The sequence below is a fragment of the Paramisgurnus dabryanus genome, chromosome 1 (genome assembly GCF_030506205.2).
Source record: "Paramisgurnus dabryanus chromosome 1, PD_genome_1.1, whole genome shotgun sequence".
NCBI classification, from domain to species: domain Eukaryota; kingdom Metazoa; phylum Chordata; class Actinopteri; order Cypriniformes; family Cobitidae; genus Paramisgurnus; species Paramisgurnus dabryanus.
The window spans coordinates 46,911,872-46,929,411 of NC_133337.1; the positions used below are offsets into that span (position 1 = coordinate 46,911,872).

A 17,540-nucleotide genomic window follows, 5' to 3' on the forward strand; every position below is an offset into this window, starting at 1 on the left:
TGCAAAAAAGCTAAAGGGGCCATGGTGAGCCGTGAGAGACGCAGACAGGGAACGGTAGAGAGGTCAGTGAGACGGCAGACAGGGCCTCTCTTATCCTTCAGGGGTCCTTGAATGCTTGCTGGCGGAGGGATATGCATTCATCTGGCGGACGGACACCATCAATAATGTGGTGCGAAGGGGGCAGGGCCAGCTCTGCAATCACACTCAGACACCACGCTGTCATCAATATACCCCGAATCTCATATAGACACACACACACAAAATTTTTTTTTTTCTCGCACGGCTGTGATCTGAATTCACACTCTCACTTTAAGACTAATTTATACACAAACATTCCTACGTGCAATCTTTCTCTCTCGCTAACTCGCATACAGCATCTATAACAACTCAAACATAATTCAATATTCATGGAAAATTCGCTCATGCCTGCGTTATAGTCTTTATGGCGCCGGCTCCATTATGTGTGTGCTATTCTAGATAAACGCAGTGAACGGTACTCGCTGTGGCTAATGCTTCTCCATACACAGTATATTTCACCCCGTCTCCGCACTTCAGCGGCAGGGGTCTGTGCCCCTTAACTGACAAGGTCATATTGTGATGTGTACAACAAATGAATGGTAATGGCTTGCTGCTAGTGTGCAGTGAAGTGCGTTTCAGAAGCAGTTAAATCTTTATGCTTGTTATAGGGTGATTTCAAACAAGGCTGCGAAATCTAAACCAACATCGGTGTTTATGGAAACACTCAATCAGTTTTATTTCTATTTTTCTTTCAGATCTCCCTCCCGGCTACACTTACCCAGCCATCGCCATGGGTTACAAAGGTGGCCCCTCCCCTCAAGAGGTCCAGTTGGCTGAGCATGCAGACTTGGAGGCGGAACAAGCGGAACCTGCTGAACCTGCGCCTGAGCCCCACCCCCTTACTCCAAAAGGGGAGGAGCCTGTTAGTCACACTGGAGTGGGCTCTCCTTCCAATTTGCCCCAGGAAGTCGAGCGTGTCGATGAAGATGTTGGAGTAATAGAAGGAGGTGAGGTTGATGAAGGAGAGTCGGGGGTCACCTGTGGTCACCTTTGCCCCGGTATCGATTCTCCTTCGATCCCTCATTCAGTTACAGCGACTGTAATACCCAACAGCCAAGTTAGTAAAATAGAGATTTCAGAACCAGATAAGAACGAGAATGATGAGGAACTACAAGACCCAGTCAAGGTTACTATGACCACCATCCAGGAGCTGGCGGTGGGATCTACTGAGAATGACCCAGAGAGGAAGGCTGAAGATGAGTGCAGATCAACCAGTGACCTAGGGACTGCCGACACATCGCCACCCCTGTCCCCCTGCCCCGTGCCCTCAGCCCTGGGAAATCAGTACCCAGGCAGCTGCATTTGGAGTCTGGAGCTGCTCATCGCAGCAGCTTTGTGTGCCACGAGAGATGCCCGCATGGCGGCCCCTGCGTCTGTGTCTGCTAATGTGGTGGCCCCTAATTACGGCATAGCATTACTGAGTGAAATGGCTGAGCTGGAGCGAACCCAACAACAAAGAAATGACATGGTGGAGAATGAAGGTAATATATTAAACACAAACACGTACACAGTGCGGTAGCTCAGTTGGTAGAGCAATGTGTTAGCAATGCAAAGATCATGGTTTCAATCCAAGGAATCAAAAAATGAAACAAACGCACTCCGTCCGAGGTGCAAGTCAAAAAGAATACATCCAAATATATAGCACAAAATAGTGACTTATTATTATTATTATTTTGCAAGTGAGTGTGCAGTCACTATTTTGTGCTATATATTCAATCCAAGGAAACACATACTGATAAAAATGTATAGATTGGATGCACTGTAAGTCGCTTTGGATATACAGTAAGGGTCCACCAAATGCATAAGATTAAATAGAAAATATATTTAGTAAATTAATATGTAAGTAATTAAATGTATTATTGTGTTCATTGTACTGTATTGACTCGCTTACCTAAAAACAGTTTTGGTTAAAAGGACAAGGATGAAAGAGGAAGGGAGATGGCAGGATGACAGAATGAATAAAATGCAGTTCAGATTTTATAATAAATAATAATTAAATGTTTAATAAATATTTATAACTAAAGATGTGACATAGTTCATCTGGTTATTTTCTTTGCTTTTTTGACTAGTAGACGTTCTGAATAGCTGGTAACTTAAAAATTTAGTAGCCAAATTTGCTTTACAAACTTTACTCAAATTATCTTCCTTTGTGTTCATCAGAACAAAGAAATGTATACAGGTTTGTAACAACATGAGGAAATGATGCTAGAATTTTCATTTTTGGGTGAACTATCCCTTTAAGATGCTTTCTTGCTAACATACAGCAACATTACATGATGTTGTAATGTTTTGATGGCTCTTCATATTGTAACATTTCAGGTTTACAGAAGCAAGGTAAAAGCCGTTCTGCTCTTTCTTATCATGATAGAAAGCACAGCCAATCGCACACATGATGTTACTTCTCATCAGTGATTTGCCTGAACCATGTTATAGCGTTGTAAGACAGGGAGCATCGGAAGGCCACGGAAGAGCCTTTCATTTCATATTTTCTCTCCTCCACTTAAAGAGATGCAAAAATAGGGCTTTCAGACAAGCCACATCTCCAGGCTTTGTGTGAAATAAAGATAACACAGACCCCTCCCATTCCAACAATAAACCCCCAGACACTCACACATACAGTATATACATATACATTCACCTGGCTGTCATCCTTAACACTTTCATAGGAACACACACATACACATTTTTCCTATAGCTTATACACACACACTTACTCACTCACTTGACTGAGTCTTGGCTTCTTTTCCTGCCTAAAGATCAAATGCTCCTCAGCCTTTCGGGGTTCAGCTCTTCCTAAGGGAGAGACTAAGACAGCTGGAAGGAGGGGGCAGTGTTTTTAAAGGGCTTTAGCCTGTCTTAAAAGGCAGCTCTAATGATCGCTGGCTCCCCCCGGGTCTGCCGGATTGGACTGTGTCCACTCAGTCATCTTAAGGGATGCCTCCCCTGCCCCTGCTCCTCAACCTGTGTTTGATCACTTTTATAAGCCTCATTTTAGATGGAAAAAAGGCCCCACGCTTTCCCGCAGCTCACCGACGTCCCATGGTAAAAAGTTGATGAAATAGTACAGTAAAAGCAGCTGATCTTTTTCCTCTCAGGACGACAGCGGGTTTTGTCGACTAATTAGGCTCCATTGTTGTGAGCACCGCTTGTTGCTTTTCCAGGGAGCAGTTAGGGTCTCCCTGCCAAAGGATGTTTTTATTTAAGCCAGCAGCTGAGGAATTTCAAACGCTTGTTGAAAAAAATGTTAAATGCATTTGGCACTTTGTTGTTGTGCCGTGTTTAAAAGTCCAGCTTAAAGGAAAACACCACCATTTTTCAATATTTTACTATGTTCTTACCTCAACTTAGACGAATTAATACATACCTACCTTTATTCAATGCATGCACTTAATCTTTGTACAGCGCTTCGTGAATGTGTTAGCATTTAGCCTAGCCCCATTCATTCCTATGGCTCCAAACAAAAGTTTTATTTTGTGCCACCATACTTACTCGTGTAACTACTCATGTACAGTCTTTAAATAGAGAAAACATGGAAGTGTTGTTGGCTTCTAAATTCATTCCAGTTTGGAGCCATAGGATTGAATGGGGCTAGGCTAAATGCTAACACATTCACGAGACGCTGTACAAAGATTAAGTGCATGCATTGAATAAAGGTAGGTATGTATTCATTCGTCTAAGTTGAGGTAAGAACCTTCTTTTAAAGACAATAAAATGTAAATTTGGCAGGTTATATGTATGAGCTATCATGCTACTATTTAGCAGATGAATGCATTTAGGGTAAAATGTATGGTCTCTGTTTTTAAAGAAAATAGATAAATGATGATTGGAAAGAAAACGGTGCTTTTCATGTGGTCTGGAAACATACTTAGACCATCTAGAAACCAGTAATAATGCTCCAAAACACCTTCCACCGGCTTAAGCTGGATTTTCCAGACGTGCATTAGCTTGTGTTATGCTGTCTTGTCCACCCCTATTAAAACAGGGATGCAATCTGCTGTGTAATTCTTGCCCATGCAAGCTCCACTAAAGGGACTAATAAGAGAATATGATGAAGCTCTTTGCAGCAGGAAAGAAGCCATCAATAAACACGCCCGGCGTTGAATTATTAAAGAACTGGAGGTGAGACAGCCCCCGTTGGCTGTCAGGACCAGGTCCCTCGCCGACTAAAGATTTCATATGCGATTGGGTTTAGTCTTCAGTGATTTACAGATTTGATTGCAAGGGCCTTATCTATTGCAGACATCTCAAGCGCTCTGCTAACGTTCCTCGCGGTGTTACGGACGCCGTGAAGTGCGGACAAATAACGTGTGATAAAATTATATGGATTTTGAGAGGTCCTTTGAAGTATTGTTGGTAGTTGTTATTGATTGGTCAGTGATACCACAGCATACAATATTACCACTCAGTCTTTCCTGGCTATCTGGACTAAATGTTCTCAGCTATCACTCGGAGAGCATAATTTGTCTTCAACCCTTTCTTTCTTCCTTCCTTCCTCTATCGTTTTTTTTCTTTTATTGGGCCTCTATTCTCCATCTGTCTCATGCTTCTTGCTTTCATCCAGTATTTTTTCTATCGCTATATCATTGCATGGCTCCTGTCCGCACTGGTCTTGTTACAGTAGGGCATGGGCATCGATTTCACAAAGACCACCACTAGGCTAAAAGTGGCACGATGATTTCAGCCAGGTGGGAAACCAAAGACCCTCCCAGGCCAGCATAATCCAGTTTTCCTCATCTTGTCTTTCTTGCTCTCGTTTTATTCACATCTCTGTCCGTTTCGGCTGAGAGGTTTTCGTCATGCTGCTATAATTTTTTAAAGCCTATACTTGTTCGTATTTCTCTCTCATCTCCTTTCCTTTTGAATGAATCTCTTGAAAGTTGTCAAGGACATGTCTGGGTCAAATTTCACTCTTAAAAGTAATCAAGAACAGGCTTTATTTTATAAATACTTATTTTCTGTACAGAAGTGGTAAAATATATATGGTATAGTATTCTCTGTATAGTCGAATGATTTTGCAATTTTATTACAGTAGTGATAAAAACATTTTATGTACAGTAGTGGTAAAAAAATAGTTCTCATTACAGTATTGATAAAAACTCACTTTCTGTACAGTAGTTGTAATCTCATTCTTGTTACAGTAATGATAAAAAACTATTTTCTGACAGTAGTGGTAATAACTCACATTCTCATTACAGTAGTGGTAAAAATATCTCATTCTTATTACAGTTGGGGTAAAAAGTCGCATTCTTATTACGGTAGTGATAAAACCCCCATTTTCTGTACAGTAGTGGTGAAAAATCTCATTCTTATTACAGTATTAATAAAAATGTAATTTTCTGTACTGTAGTGGTAAAAAATCTCATTGTTATATACAGTTGTGATAAAAACCCATTTTCTGTACAGTAGTGGTAAAAATATCTCATTCTTATTACAGTTGGGGTAAAAAGTCACTTTCTTATTACAGCATTGATAAAAAACCCATTTTCTGTACCGTAGTGGTAAAAAATCTCATTCTTATTACAGTAGTAATAAAAACCAAATTTTCTGTACAGTGGTGGTAAAAATATCTCATTCTTATTACAGTTGTGATAAAAACCCATTTTCTGTACAGTAGTGATAAAAAGTCTCATTCTTATTACAGTAGTGATTAAAACCCTATTCTCTGTACAGTAGTGGTAAAAATATCTCATTCTTATTACAGTAGTAATAAAACCCAAATTTTTGTACAGTAGTGGTAAAAAAAATCTCATTCTTATTAAAGTAAGGGTTAAAAAGTCTCATTCTTATTACAGTAGTGATTAAAACCCCATTCTCTGTACAGTAGTGGTAAAAATATCTCATTCCTATTACAGTAGTAATAAAGACCAAATTTTCTGTAGAGTAGTGGTAAAAAATATCTCATTCGTATTAAAGTAGGGGTTTAAAAGTCTCATTCTTATTACAGTTGTGATAAAAAACATTTTCTGTACAGCAGTGGTAAAAAAATCTCATTCTTATTACAGTAGTGGTACAAAACTCATTTTCTGTACAGAAGTGGTTAAATTATCTCATTCTTATTGAAGTAAGGGTAAAAAAGTCTCATAGTAAAACCCCATGTTCTGTTCCATAGTGGTAAAAATATCTCATTCGTATTACAGTAGTGATTAAAACCCCATTCTCTGTACAGTAGTGGTAAAATATCTCATTCTTATTAAAGTAAGGGTTTAAAAGGCTCATTCGTATTACAGTAGTGATTAAAACCCCATTCTCTGTACAGTAGTGGTAAAATATGTCATTCTTATTAAAGTAAGGGTTTAAAAGGCTCATTCTTATTACAGTAGTAATAAAACCAAATTTTCTGTACAGTAGTGGTTAAATTATCTCATTCTTATTAAAGTAAGGGTAAAAAAGTCTCATTCTTATTACAGTAGTGATAAAAAAACCATTTTCTGTACAGTAGTGCACTGTAAAAATTTGCTGTATGCAGCTGGATGCCAGTAACTTACTGTAGAAGATAAAGACTGAAAATGTTTCATGTTCATTTAACTTTGAACAAACTGTTGCCAGTAAATAACAAAAATGTAAAATGTACAGTAAGTAATTGGCAGCTAGTTGCCAGTAATACCCAGTAAAACTGTAATTTATACAGAAACTTTTTACAGTGTGGTAAAAATATCTCATTCTTATTACAGTTGTGATAAAAAACATTTTCTGCACAGTAGTGGTAAAAAATATCTCATTCTTATTAAAGTAAGGGTTAGAAAGTGTCATTCGTATTACAGTTGTGATCAAAAAATTCTGTACAGTAGTGGTAAAAAATATCTCATTCTTTTTAAAGTAAGGGTTAAAATGTCTCGTTCTTATTACAGTTGTGATAAAACAACCATTGTCTGTACAGTAGTGCTAAAAAATTCTAATTTTATGTTAAAAGAAAGTCTAATTCTTACAGTAGGGATAAAAAATCATATTCTCATTACAGTAGTGGTAAAAATCAGATTTTTATTACAATAATGATAAAAATCTTATTCTTATTACAGTAGTGATAAAAACTTATTGTCTGTACAGTAGTGGTAAAATTTTTTATTTTTATTAAAGTAGTGATAGAAACAGTCTCATTCTTATTAAAGTACTTAGAAAAAACTCAATGTCTGTACAGTGGTGGTAAAATGTTTTATTCTTATTACAGTAGTGGTAAAAGGCTCATTCTATTACAGTAGTGATACACAATATCTGGACAGTTGTGGTAGAAAATCTCATTCTACTTACATTAGTGGAAAAAAATAAATACTAGAAGTATGTCATTGTTTCAAAGTAATATGCAATTTTAAAAGTATTTGTGTTGCTGACTAGATTATGCAAATTAAATAAAAAAACATTGAGAATAACAAAGGCAATTCCAAAACAACTCAACAGTAAAATGTCCAGACGCATTTTGATAATGAGAAATCGGGGGTGGGTGCTTAATTGCCATAATTCACAATGTAAATGTTAATGGCACTAAAGTTGGCTTCATTTTCATAATGCAATTTTTTTTTGTTAAACATGGATTTGTTCTTGACAGCTTCCACACGTTTTCCCTCAAATGTTCTTCATTCCAGTCCTCTCTTGTAGTCTCGTTCTCCCCTGACCTCCACGTGCGGGTTTCCTCGTGCGCTGTGCATTTCTCCTCGGATGAGAAAATTGGATTCTTTCCATGTTGGTAATGAGGAGATGTTTGCGAATAAATAGATAAACACTCAATAAGCACTTTACTTCTTATTGTCCTCCCTCCCCCTTGCGGTCTCTCCCTGACGAACCCATTCTGTGCCCCCTGTGACGCCACTGAATAGTGAGCCGCGTTCGCTCGCTAACACGGACACAAGCGCTCTCTCTCTCTCTTTCTCTCTCACACACACTTGCTCATATAGTCTTCTCAGTGTCCCCAGGCTAGTCTTGGCTGTCATGAATATTCAAGCCTCATTGGCTGTGTGGAGTCGGAGCATGTGGCCTGCCCTAATGACAGTGATAAATGTTTAGAAATTCCCCTTCTTCATCTCTCTGTCTCTCTCTTGCTCGCTCTCTCTCTCGCTCGCTCTGTAACATGGCTCCTGGCATCTAAGCCTCATGTACAGAGATAAGCTCTCTGGTTAATAGCTATCATCATTGCTCATTCGGGCTCTGAAAGCACAAAGTGCTGTCAGGAAACAGCGGAGTGCTTAGCGGCCTTGTATCGTTTTAGGCTTTCTCTCGATTTTTTTCTTTTTTTTTAAAGGCCTCTCTGCTTGCATCTGTAGGGACAGACTAGATGTCTGAATTGCTTTAAATGTACATAGAAAAAGGTTACGTTTACACCCAATATTGACATGTCTCACAAGTAATGTGATTAAATTTAGACAATGGTAATATAAACATTTTGGGATCTCATCACCTTTGGAGGTGGTCTGAAACATGCATAGTGTAAAATATGATGTAAATCTATAATACAGGGTTCTTACGGGTCCTTGAAATCCTTGAAAGATTGTGAATTTGAAAATATACATGCATAAATACAGGTCTTTGAAAGTGCTTGAATCTATTTCATGCAAGAAGTTTTCTGGAAAAAAACTGTTCGCTTTAAATGCTTATATCTTCTGTATGCGAATGTTGATTCATACCAAAATGCTTTTTGCAAAGTTGTGTTTGACACATGACAATGTCTCGGGTTACGTATGTAACTGTTGTTCCCTGAGAAGGGAACGAGACGCTGCATCTCCCTTGCCATACTTCCTGCGTCCATGTAACGGCATCTTTGGCAATATTTCAGATAGCGATATACATTGTGGCTCCCGCGTCACCATGTCTTTTTAGTTAAGCCTCACTATTGGTTAAATTGATATACACATTCAGACGCACTTACCCCTGAAGGCGTCCCCAAAGTGTCACCGCAGTGATGCAGCGCGAGTTCCCTCCAAAGGGAACTTTAACAGTGTATCTTAAAAAGGTAGCACAATGTAACCTTGCTTTCACTTGAAATGTGTCCCCACATTTAGTACTTGAATTTGAGGGTATTGGACCTGGAAAGTCCTTGAAAGGTCCTTGAATTTGAAGTTAACTAAGGTGTGGGAACCCTGATAATATGTGTAGTGTGCAGAAGATGTATCAGTCAATTAATAATTTAATATTTGATGCAAGCCTTTTTTTCTTTATTGTGCACAGAAGACATGCTGACCTTTGATCTTCAAAGTTTGGCAACCCTAGCTGCCGCTCGCGCTCTGGAGCTGACCCCGCACACAACGACAGACTCCACCCCACCTCTCCGCAAAATCCTCAATTTGCGCAGGAAATGCAAGTGGACGCCCCGACCTGAACCGGTACAAGAAGCTTACGTTTATTTTATAAGTTTGGTTGTTTATACATTTATACATGTATAATTTTTATACATATATAATATAAATGATCAAATTTTTTGGCATGTGGCCCCCCTTAGATATGGGACATACCTTTGCGCCCGCCCCAAAGAAAATGTATGACTTAAAAAATATGAATTAAAAAACATATTGCTGTTGGTTAGTAGCCTTATTTTTTTGAATATATGTATACAAAATAAAAAATGTATTTAGTGTGACCTCCTTTGGCACTAAGCACATCTTAAACCAGGGTTCTCCAACCTTTTTGTGAGCAAGGGCTACCAAAATGGATAAAACAATCTGGAGGGCTACTTTTTGATATAGTTTACTCAAAACTGTTTTGTTTTACTTGTTGATATGTTTTAGTATTGTTTAAAATGTTAACATACGTAAACCAAGTCAAGCTAATATAAAAATATGTAATAAATAAATATTACAATTGAGACTTTTAATAGAATGTGCTTTGGCAGGCACCTCACAGACTCTGTGCGGGCTACCAGGTGCCCGCGGGCACCACGTTAGAGACCCCTGTCTTAAACTCTTTTGAGGAGACTGAAGTCATTAGATCAGAAATTAGGATTTCATTTTAATTTAGGTTCAAGAGAGCCTCCAGGTTCCTGCTTATGCACAAGCATAAAATATTTTTGTATTTCTGGTTGTAATCTAATAAACTGAGAAAAATGCTATTATACCATTGCAAAAACAAATGTAATAGTGTGCAAGACTTTTGCATAGTACTGTATATCCCAAGTCCATTCTCAAATTCACATATGCTTTTGTTTTGTAGAAATAACCATTGTCAATATTATTTTCTACATATCAAAGTAAAAGCACACACTGTGAACTGATTGGAGTTTGTCGGTGTAGGTGTGTCCTGTTAAGGGTACCATGGAAACACTGGACCGCGAGGAGCTAGCAATGCGCGTGCGACTGGCAGAACTGCAGCGGCTCTACAAGGAAAAACAGAGGGAGCTGGCGAAGCTACAGAGAAAACATGACCACCAGTGAGTGAACCACAGACCGCTTTCACAGACTCGCCCACACCTCTGCGCACCTTTTAAAACCCATTACACACACGTGCGCTGAAATCGAAAGCTCTTCGATCTCTAACTCACTCACGCACACACACATACTCTCTCTCCAGCGCTTTTTCTGTCCCCCGTATATCGCGCTCCTGAGACCACCCAGTGTGTGCTGAGACCTCTTAGCAGAAGCTTGAGCCGGGCTTAAGTCTTCCCACCAGTCCACTCTCACAATTAGTGTGGCTTAGCGTTTCGTACCGTTCAACATCATTAGTGTGAATTAGCGTGATTGACGGCTCTGTGTGTGTGTGTGTTTATAGGAAAGACGAAACCTCTCGCAGTCCAGCTCGCCGAGGACCCGGAAGGCCACGGAAACGCAAGTCCACGTCGGCGCCCCCTGTTACCACAGACGCCCCTAAAAAAATCAAGTGAGTGTTTGTCCTTGTACTTGTGGGTGGGTACATTTTGATACTTGGTAACACTAAGAGTGTGGCAATGAATGATTTTTAAGCCTTACACACATTTTGCTTGTTTTATTTTAGGAAGTTATCTTTATCCTAAATTAGACAAACATAGACGGCTGAAGTTAAAGGGATAGTTCAACCAAAAATTCTGTGATCATTTACTCACCATCATGTTGTTTCAAACCTGTATAATTTTTTTTGTTCTGCTCAACACACAGGAAAATATTTAAGCAATGTTTGTAACAAAGTCGCTTTTGGGCACCATTAACTTCCATAGTATGTTTCTTTCCTAGTATGGTAGTCAATGGTGTTCTTGCTTAATTACAAATATCTTCCTTTATGTTCAGCAGAACAAATTTTTTTCCAGCTATAGATTGAAACAATGCGGTGTAGATAGGGGGTGCGTCAGTATTCTGAAATATTATGTTTGGGAACTTACGTATGTACGATCTGACTCTGTATGTGTGCTTAAATAAGTGTAGATGGCTCGTATCAGTTCAAACAAGGCAGACTAAGTGCTTAATCAGTGCAAAGAGCCGTCATTAATCATATTTACAACTTCCATTGATTATCTACAAGTGTTGCGATTCCCTTCGAACCCGCCACGGCGATATTAATTTGATAAAACACGGAGACCAATTGCCTGCACAAAGTCAGAGCTTTAAGTTATCATCCTGACGGATGAGTGCTTAACCCCCCTGAGATGCATCTCTGTTTACGCCGGGCCTTAGTCATTTTGATAAACTCAGTCAAATCAAGTTTACCCTACCTGATTAACAAAACTCCCGTTTTATTACTAACCTGTTTGATTAGCAGCGTGCTAATGAAAAGCAGAGGCCTTAGCTTAATTACACACGCTTTACCCAGTGCGCATTTATCCTTGTCGTGAATAAAGCCCCCCCTGCCAAATAAAACAAATGACAACTTTCCGCCACTTGAATTTATCCGAGTCGTAAAAAGAGGGCCTATAGGGAATGTCGGAGCAATGCCGGGGTTTGACTTTTCCATCATGGTTTACATCAGCTGGATGGTTGACACCATAAATTGTTATGCTTTTACTAGTATGTCTGTAAGCATTATTGGAATTGAGGTTTGGTGTTGGAGAGGCTTTTTTGTTTGTTAGCTTGTCATTATAAATTCTTCACTCTCCATATGTGTTTGTGTAGCAGATTTTGGCATTAGGCTGAATCTGAGAGGTCAGGGGTCTTTAAACAAGGTTAAGGGTGTTGACGGTTTGATGTGGCATGAGGAGCCCAAAAAGTAGACTATAAGGTATCCATGACAGCATGAAAACATGAGGGAAGCTCCTAAACCTCCTAAAGTCACCTTGACGTGCTTGTGTTCACTTGCTGATAAATAATAGCAACATGCTAAAATATTACTTCTTTCTACAGAAATACACACAAATATTTTCAGCTTTTTTACATTTACATTTGTGCATTTGGCCTACACTTTTATCTTAAACTATACATTTTTATCAGCATTTGTGTTCCCTGGGAATCAAACTCAGGACATTTCGTGGAACTTAAAAGGATTCCACTTTTATAAAAAAAATCTAGATAATTGACTCACCCCTATGTTATCCTACATTAGATGTTTATGTCTTTCTTTGTTCAGTCAAAAAGAAATTAAGTTATTTGAGGAAAATTCCAAGAAAATTCCAAGATTTTTCTGAATTTAATGGAACCCAACATAGAGCTGCCTTACGATTAGTCGCGACTAATCGTTTGCAGAATAAGAGTTTTTGTAATGTGTATAATAATTATGTACATAAATGCACACACATGCATGTATATATTTATGAAATTTTGCATGTGTATAAACATTTGTATATTTACATATAATTTATATCATATATAAATATTTATTATATCAATATATTTTTCATTAAAAAAAATGTATATATACTTATATAAAATTTATATATATTTATATATACATAATATTTGTTGATGTACTGTGTATAATAATTATGTAAACAAAAACTTTTATTCTGCAAACTAATAATCGTGACTAATCATTATTAAAATCATAATTTAAAATTGCAGTTTCAACGCAGCTTTAAAGGGCTCTAAATGATCCCAACCGTGGCAAAATTGTCTTTTTAGTAAAACAATCGTCATTTTTGGCAAGAAAAATAAAAACTTCTTGTCTTACATTAGCCGTGTGACACGCCATACGCGTTGAACGCACACTTGCGGACCATTTAAAAAAATAAACTGACACAAAGACATTAATTAGTATCATTTCACATACAACAACACCGGAACTTGTAAACACTGAAGTGGTAGTTTCGCAAAAGTCATGCATGACCTTTCGACATGATTACGTAATACATAAGGTCACGGTGGCACATCATACGTCTACAACTTGTGTTTTAAAAATACATATTTTTTTATTTTTCTTGCCGAAAATGACTATCATTTCGCTAGATTTTGCCTCGTTGGGATTGTTTAGAGCCATTTGAACCTGCGTTAAAACTGCTATTTTAAACTTCATTGAAACTGTAAACTGTTGAGGTCCAATAAAGTCTAATAAATTGAGAAAAATCCTGGAATGTTTTCCTCAAAACTTAATTTCTTCTTGACTGAACAAAGAAAGACATCAACATCTTGGATGACATGTGGTGAGTAAATTATCTGGATTTTTTTATGAAAGTGGAGTATTCCTTTAATGCTCTACCAATTGAGCTAAAGGAACTCTTATATGTAGTCTTCCTTTTGCTCTCTCTCTCTCTCTCTCTCTCTCTCTCTCTCTCTCTCTCTCTCTCTCTCTCTCTCTCTCTCTCCCTGTGTCTCTCTGCTTGATGATTGTGTCTTGCTAATCAATGCCCTTCTCTGAATAGCATTACTGTGTAATCCTGACCCCTCCGAGGGGAAGGGGGTCGTAATTAGAGGACTGTGAATTCTCTTACCAGTCTACACACACACACACTCTCTCTTAACAGCAGGAATGTGACATGGAGTTGACACAAGGACTAGAGCGGCCTTTTAGGGTCGGGAGGTGAAAGGGTCATCTTTGGGTGGCGACAGGCAGAGCTGAGTGAAGGGCGGGGGGAACTTCAGCTCGCCCGTGCAACGGTCCTCATCAAGCCGAGGCAACTGCGCACCGAACCCGGTGTCAGGTTGCTAATCAGGTTTCCACGGTTACCTGTTCCCCAGGCCTCGGGGGCTTTAAAAGACTATGTGGCATTTGAAAGCAGAAGAAGTGAATTGCAGATGCACACAGTCAGGAAGAAAATACCTTCCCGCTACAGGCCGAGGCTTTATTCTTTGTTTTGACCAAAACAGGGCCTCTATTAAGGTCCTTAATGAGTTCATTGGTCTGTGGTTGAGGAACTGTAGATAGATATACTTGTGTCACAAGGAGGAGAAACCGAAGTGCACTCAAAACTCTTACTGCGTTCAGCTGAGCGGTTTACTCTCAGTAATGCTTTGTTCTTCAAGATTTTCCTTCACTTCCCCTCAGGTCTGTTATGTCTGAGAAATCCATGTATGCTTGAAGCATCTTCTCCCAGAAAGCAATTATTTATCTCCAGTTGTGTTTTAAGAGAGGAATGTGCATTGCGGGGAATATGGTAATTTTTGGATGAATTCATTGGATGCAGATGTGCAGAAAGGGTTGTAGACGGGTCTGTCCGTGTCACATGTGGTCTTGAGTCGATAGAGGTTAGTGTCCATCGATCAAGCCCTGAAGCTATGGTCAGGCGTCTGGCTCACACTGGAAAGCTCTCTCGCTCTCTCTCTCTCTCTCTCTCTCTCTCTCGCTCGCTCTACTTGCTCTATTGTGTGCTATTTATTTTTCTCTATGGTATTATTTGGATCTACTGAATCCTGATCTCTAATTTGTGGTGTAACATTTTTGGATGTGTTCATGATAGAGAAATAGAGGGGTGTTTTTCTATAATAATCACTCAGAAGTTTCATACATATTGTAATTGAGCAGGCACGATTTTGGAAGCAAATTTTAAATTTCGAAAATGTTATACTTAAGTTGTGGGTTAAGACGTGTCCAAACACTTTGTTGAACATCATAAAGTTTAATCCTCTTCAACAAACTACTTTCTGAAAGTGAACTTTTCTAAACAGAACAGGAGCTTTATTACTGAGGTTTTGGAGCATGGTCCAGGTTTTTCCCTCCCCTCCACCCATCTCTCTCTCTCTCTCTCTCTCTCTCTGGGCACCCCACCATCTCTAACTGAAGCAGGGGCTCTTTGTGTTGAATAGGAGGGATGGGGTCTGTGTGTTGAGGACACTGATTCTTTCTGACAGCGTTGGCCAGAGTAAAGGGCAAACAGCCAGTGTTCAGACAGCTGAAAGGAAGAGGGGAACACAACACGGCTAGTTCAGCCTGCTTTACAGGATCTTTGCGGTTAATGTGTATATGAATGATCTTTATACACGCGCTATGAATTTGGTACAGGTCCTTTTATATAACTGCTTTTTTAACTTCTCTTTGTACCTTTCATATCCATGCAATGTAAAAGCACTTTTATAGGAAACTTAAAAACAGGCACACTCTTAAAAATGATTGCTCTACGAAAAGTTCTTCACTGCGCTGCAATATATAAAAAATGTAGTTCCCAAAAACCTTTAAGTGAAACGTTGCATTTAAATGCGAGAGTGAATCCCCTAAATGTTTGTTTCATGTCTGTACGGAACAAGACTCACTTCCGAAAATGTGATGATTGACACAGAGATAACCATAGCAACGTTCTGGCATCTTGCGTGCTTCTCACTCAGCTTTGACCAAAATAATTTAACAGCGTTATGTTTTGCAATAAACCTCCGTGTTGGCGTTGTGCATTGTATGCATTTTTACAGTGTTGCCAGGTCCTCGCCTTTTTTTGTACTTAAATACCGCTTTGGCGCTTAACCGTTAAGGCTTTTGGCAGATGAAGCGATCACGATTTTGGTGTTATTAAAGTGTGAAGGTGCCAGTCCCAATATTTTGATCTTAAAGCATTTGGATTCATTTCGGTTTATTATTGCTGTGCAAGATCTGGCAACACTAGTCAGCAAACGCTCGTGCCTATGTCATTTTCTGCACCACGCATACAGAATACCTTATCCCCTTCTAGGCATTTATTTTTTACAGAAGAAAGTCATGTACATGATGCACAATTGAACACTTTATTAACTACTAGTTGTTAAGTTCGGTTATGTACACACTATGCAAAGTTTCTGTAAATGCGGTTGTCACTACCTGCATTTTGCAGGAGTTAATTCGGTTGTAGAATGCGGTTGTCATTCCCATAAATTACTGAAGTGTGTGTGTACAGAACAGGATTAAGCATTAAAAGGTGAACTGACAACCAAATTAATATGCAGTGTGTACGGGACCATTTTGGCCTTGTACACAATGCATTTAAATTCGGTTGTCACTTCACCTTTAGTGCTTAATCCTGTTTTGTACAGTACACACACTTCAGTAATTTATGGGACTGATAACCGCATTCATCAACCAAATTAACTCTCACAAAATTCAAGTGCATTTACAGAAACTCTGCATAGTGTGTACATAATGGAACTAAACAACTAGTTGTTAATAAAGTATTATTAAGTAAAAGTATTATAAAGTATTATAGTAAAAAAGAAATGCCTAGAAGGGGGAAAAGTTTTCTGTATTTACGGTATAGAAAATGACAGGGCACAAGCGTTTGCTGACTACTGTTGCCAGATCTTTCATGAAAAATACAGCGAACAAGAAAAATCCAGTAATAAATCTAAATAAATTCAAATGCTTAACCTCAAAGATCAAAATATTGGGACAGGCAGCTTTTCACTTTAATAACACAAAAATCTTGATCGCTTCATCAGCCAACAGCCATAAACGGTTAAGGGCCACAACAGTATATAAGTGCAGAAAAGACAAGGACCTGGCAACACTGCAAGACAACACTTACAGAAGCAGCCTCACAAATGCGCACAACACACAAAGCCAAGACAGTGGTTTATTGCAAAACATAACGCTGTAATAATATTTTGGATAACCACACGAGACAGCAGAACATTGCTATGGTTACCTCCGTGTCAATCATTGTGGTTTCGGGAGTAAGTCTTGTTCCGTCTACACATGGAACGACCATTTAGGGGATTTACTACCAAAAATTTGCCTTTGTGAATTTAAAAGGTTCTTACAGGAGGATGTTAAAGGCTCTGTGTAAAACCATACAGCCAAAAAAGATTTATTTTAAGAACGCACCGTCTCTGTGACTAATATCAAGAATTAGCTTAGAAGTAGAAGAATGATTTCAGAACATTTTGTTTTGTTAATGGTCCCAAATGTTTGGCTCGCTCAATGAATTAGTCGGCTATTAACATCTCACTTACTGAAACTCAAGTCATTAATTCTGCCATATAGTACAATCTCTAGACAATTCGTAACTATTTGTGACCTTGTCTGTGAAATCCAGGCAAAAGTCTCATAATCTAATAATCGTGCCAGTGATGGGGGGATGTAGCAACAGATTTGCCGTAACAAATAGTATTTAAACAAAATATGATACCAAATATATGAGAATGATGAAATGACTCAGGGGGCGTGCGCACCAAGCCGTTTTTCCTGCATCCGATGTCTGTTTTCACTTGTTTTCAATGGAAGCTGAGAGCCTATAGTTGAAAAATTTTCAA

At 38.7% G+C, this 17,540-nt stretch overlaps 1 protein-coding gene across 1 annotated transcript in view; it reads left to right on the forward strand.

Moving 5' to 3' along the window:
• bahcc1b (BAH domain and coiled-coil containing 1b) overlaps nt 1-17,540 on the forward strand; it is a 110,652-nt gene that overhangs the window by 76,081 nt on the left and 17,031 nt on the right. The window contains exons 10-13 of the mRNA XM_065262916.2: nt 774-1,559; nt 9,232-9,386; nt 10,290-10,426; nt 10,765-10,872. Of these exons, the coding sequence (XP_065118988.2) occupies nt 774-1,559; nt 9,232-9,386; nt 10,290-10,426; nt 10,765-10,872 (1,186 nt within the window). The remainder of the gene's footprint in view (nt 1-773; nt 1,560-9,231; nt 9,387-10,289; nt 10,427-10,764; nt 10,873-17,540) is intronic.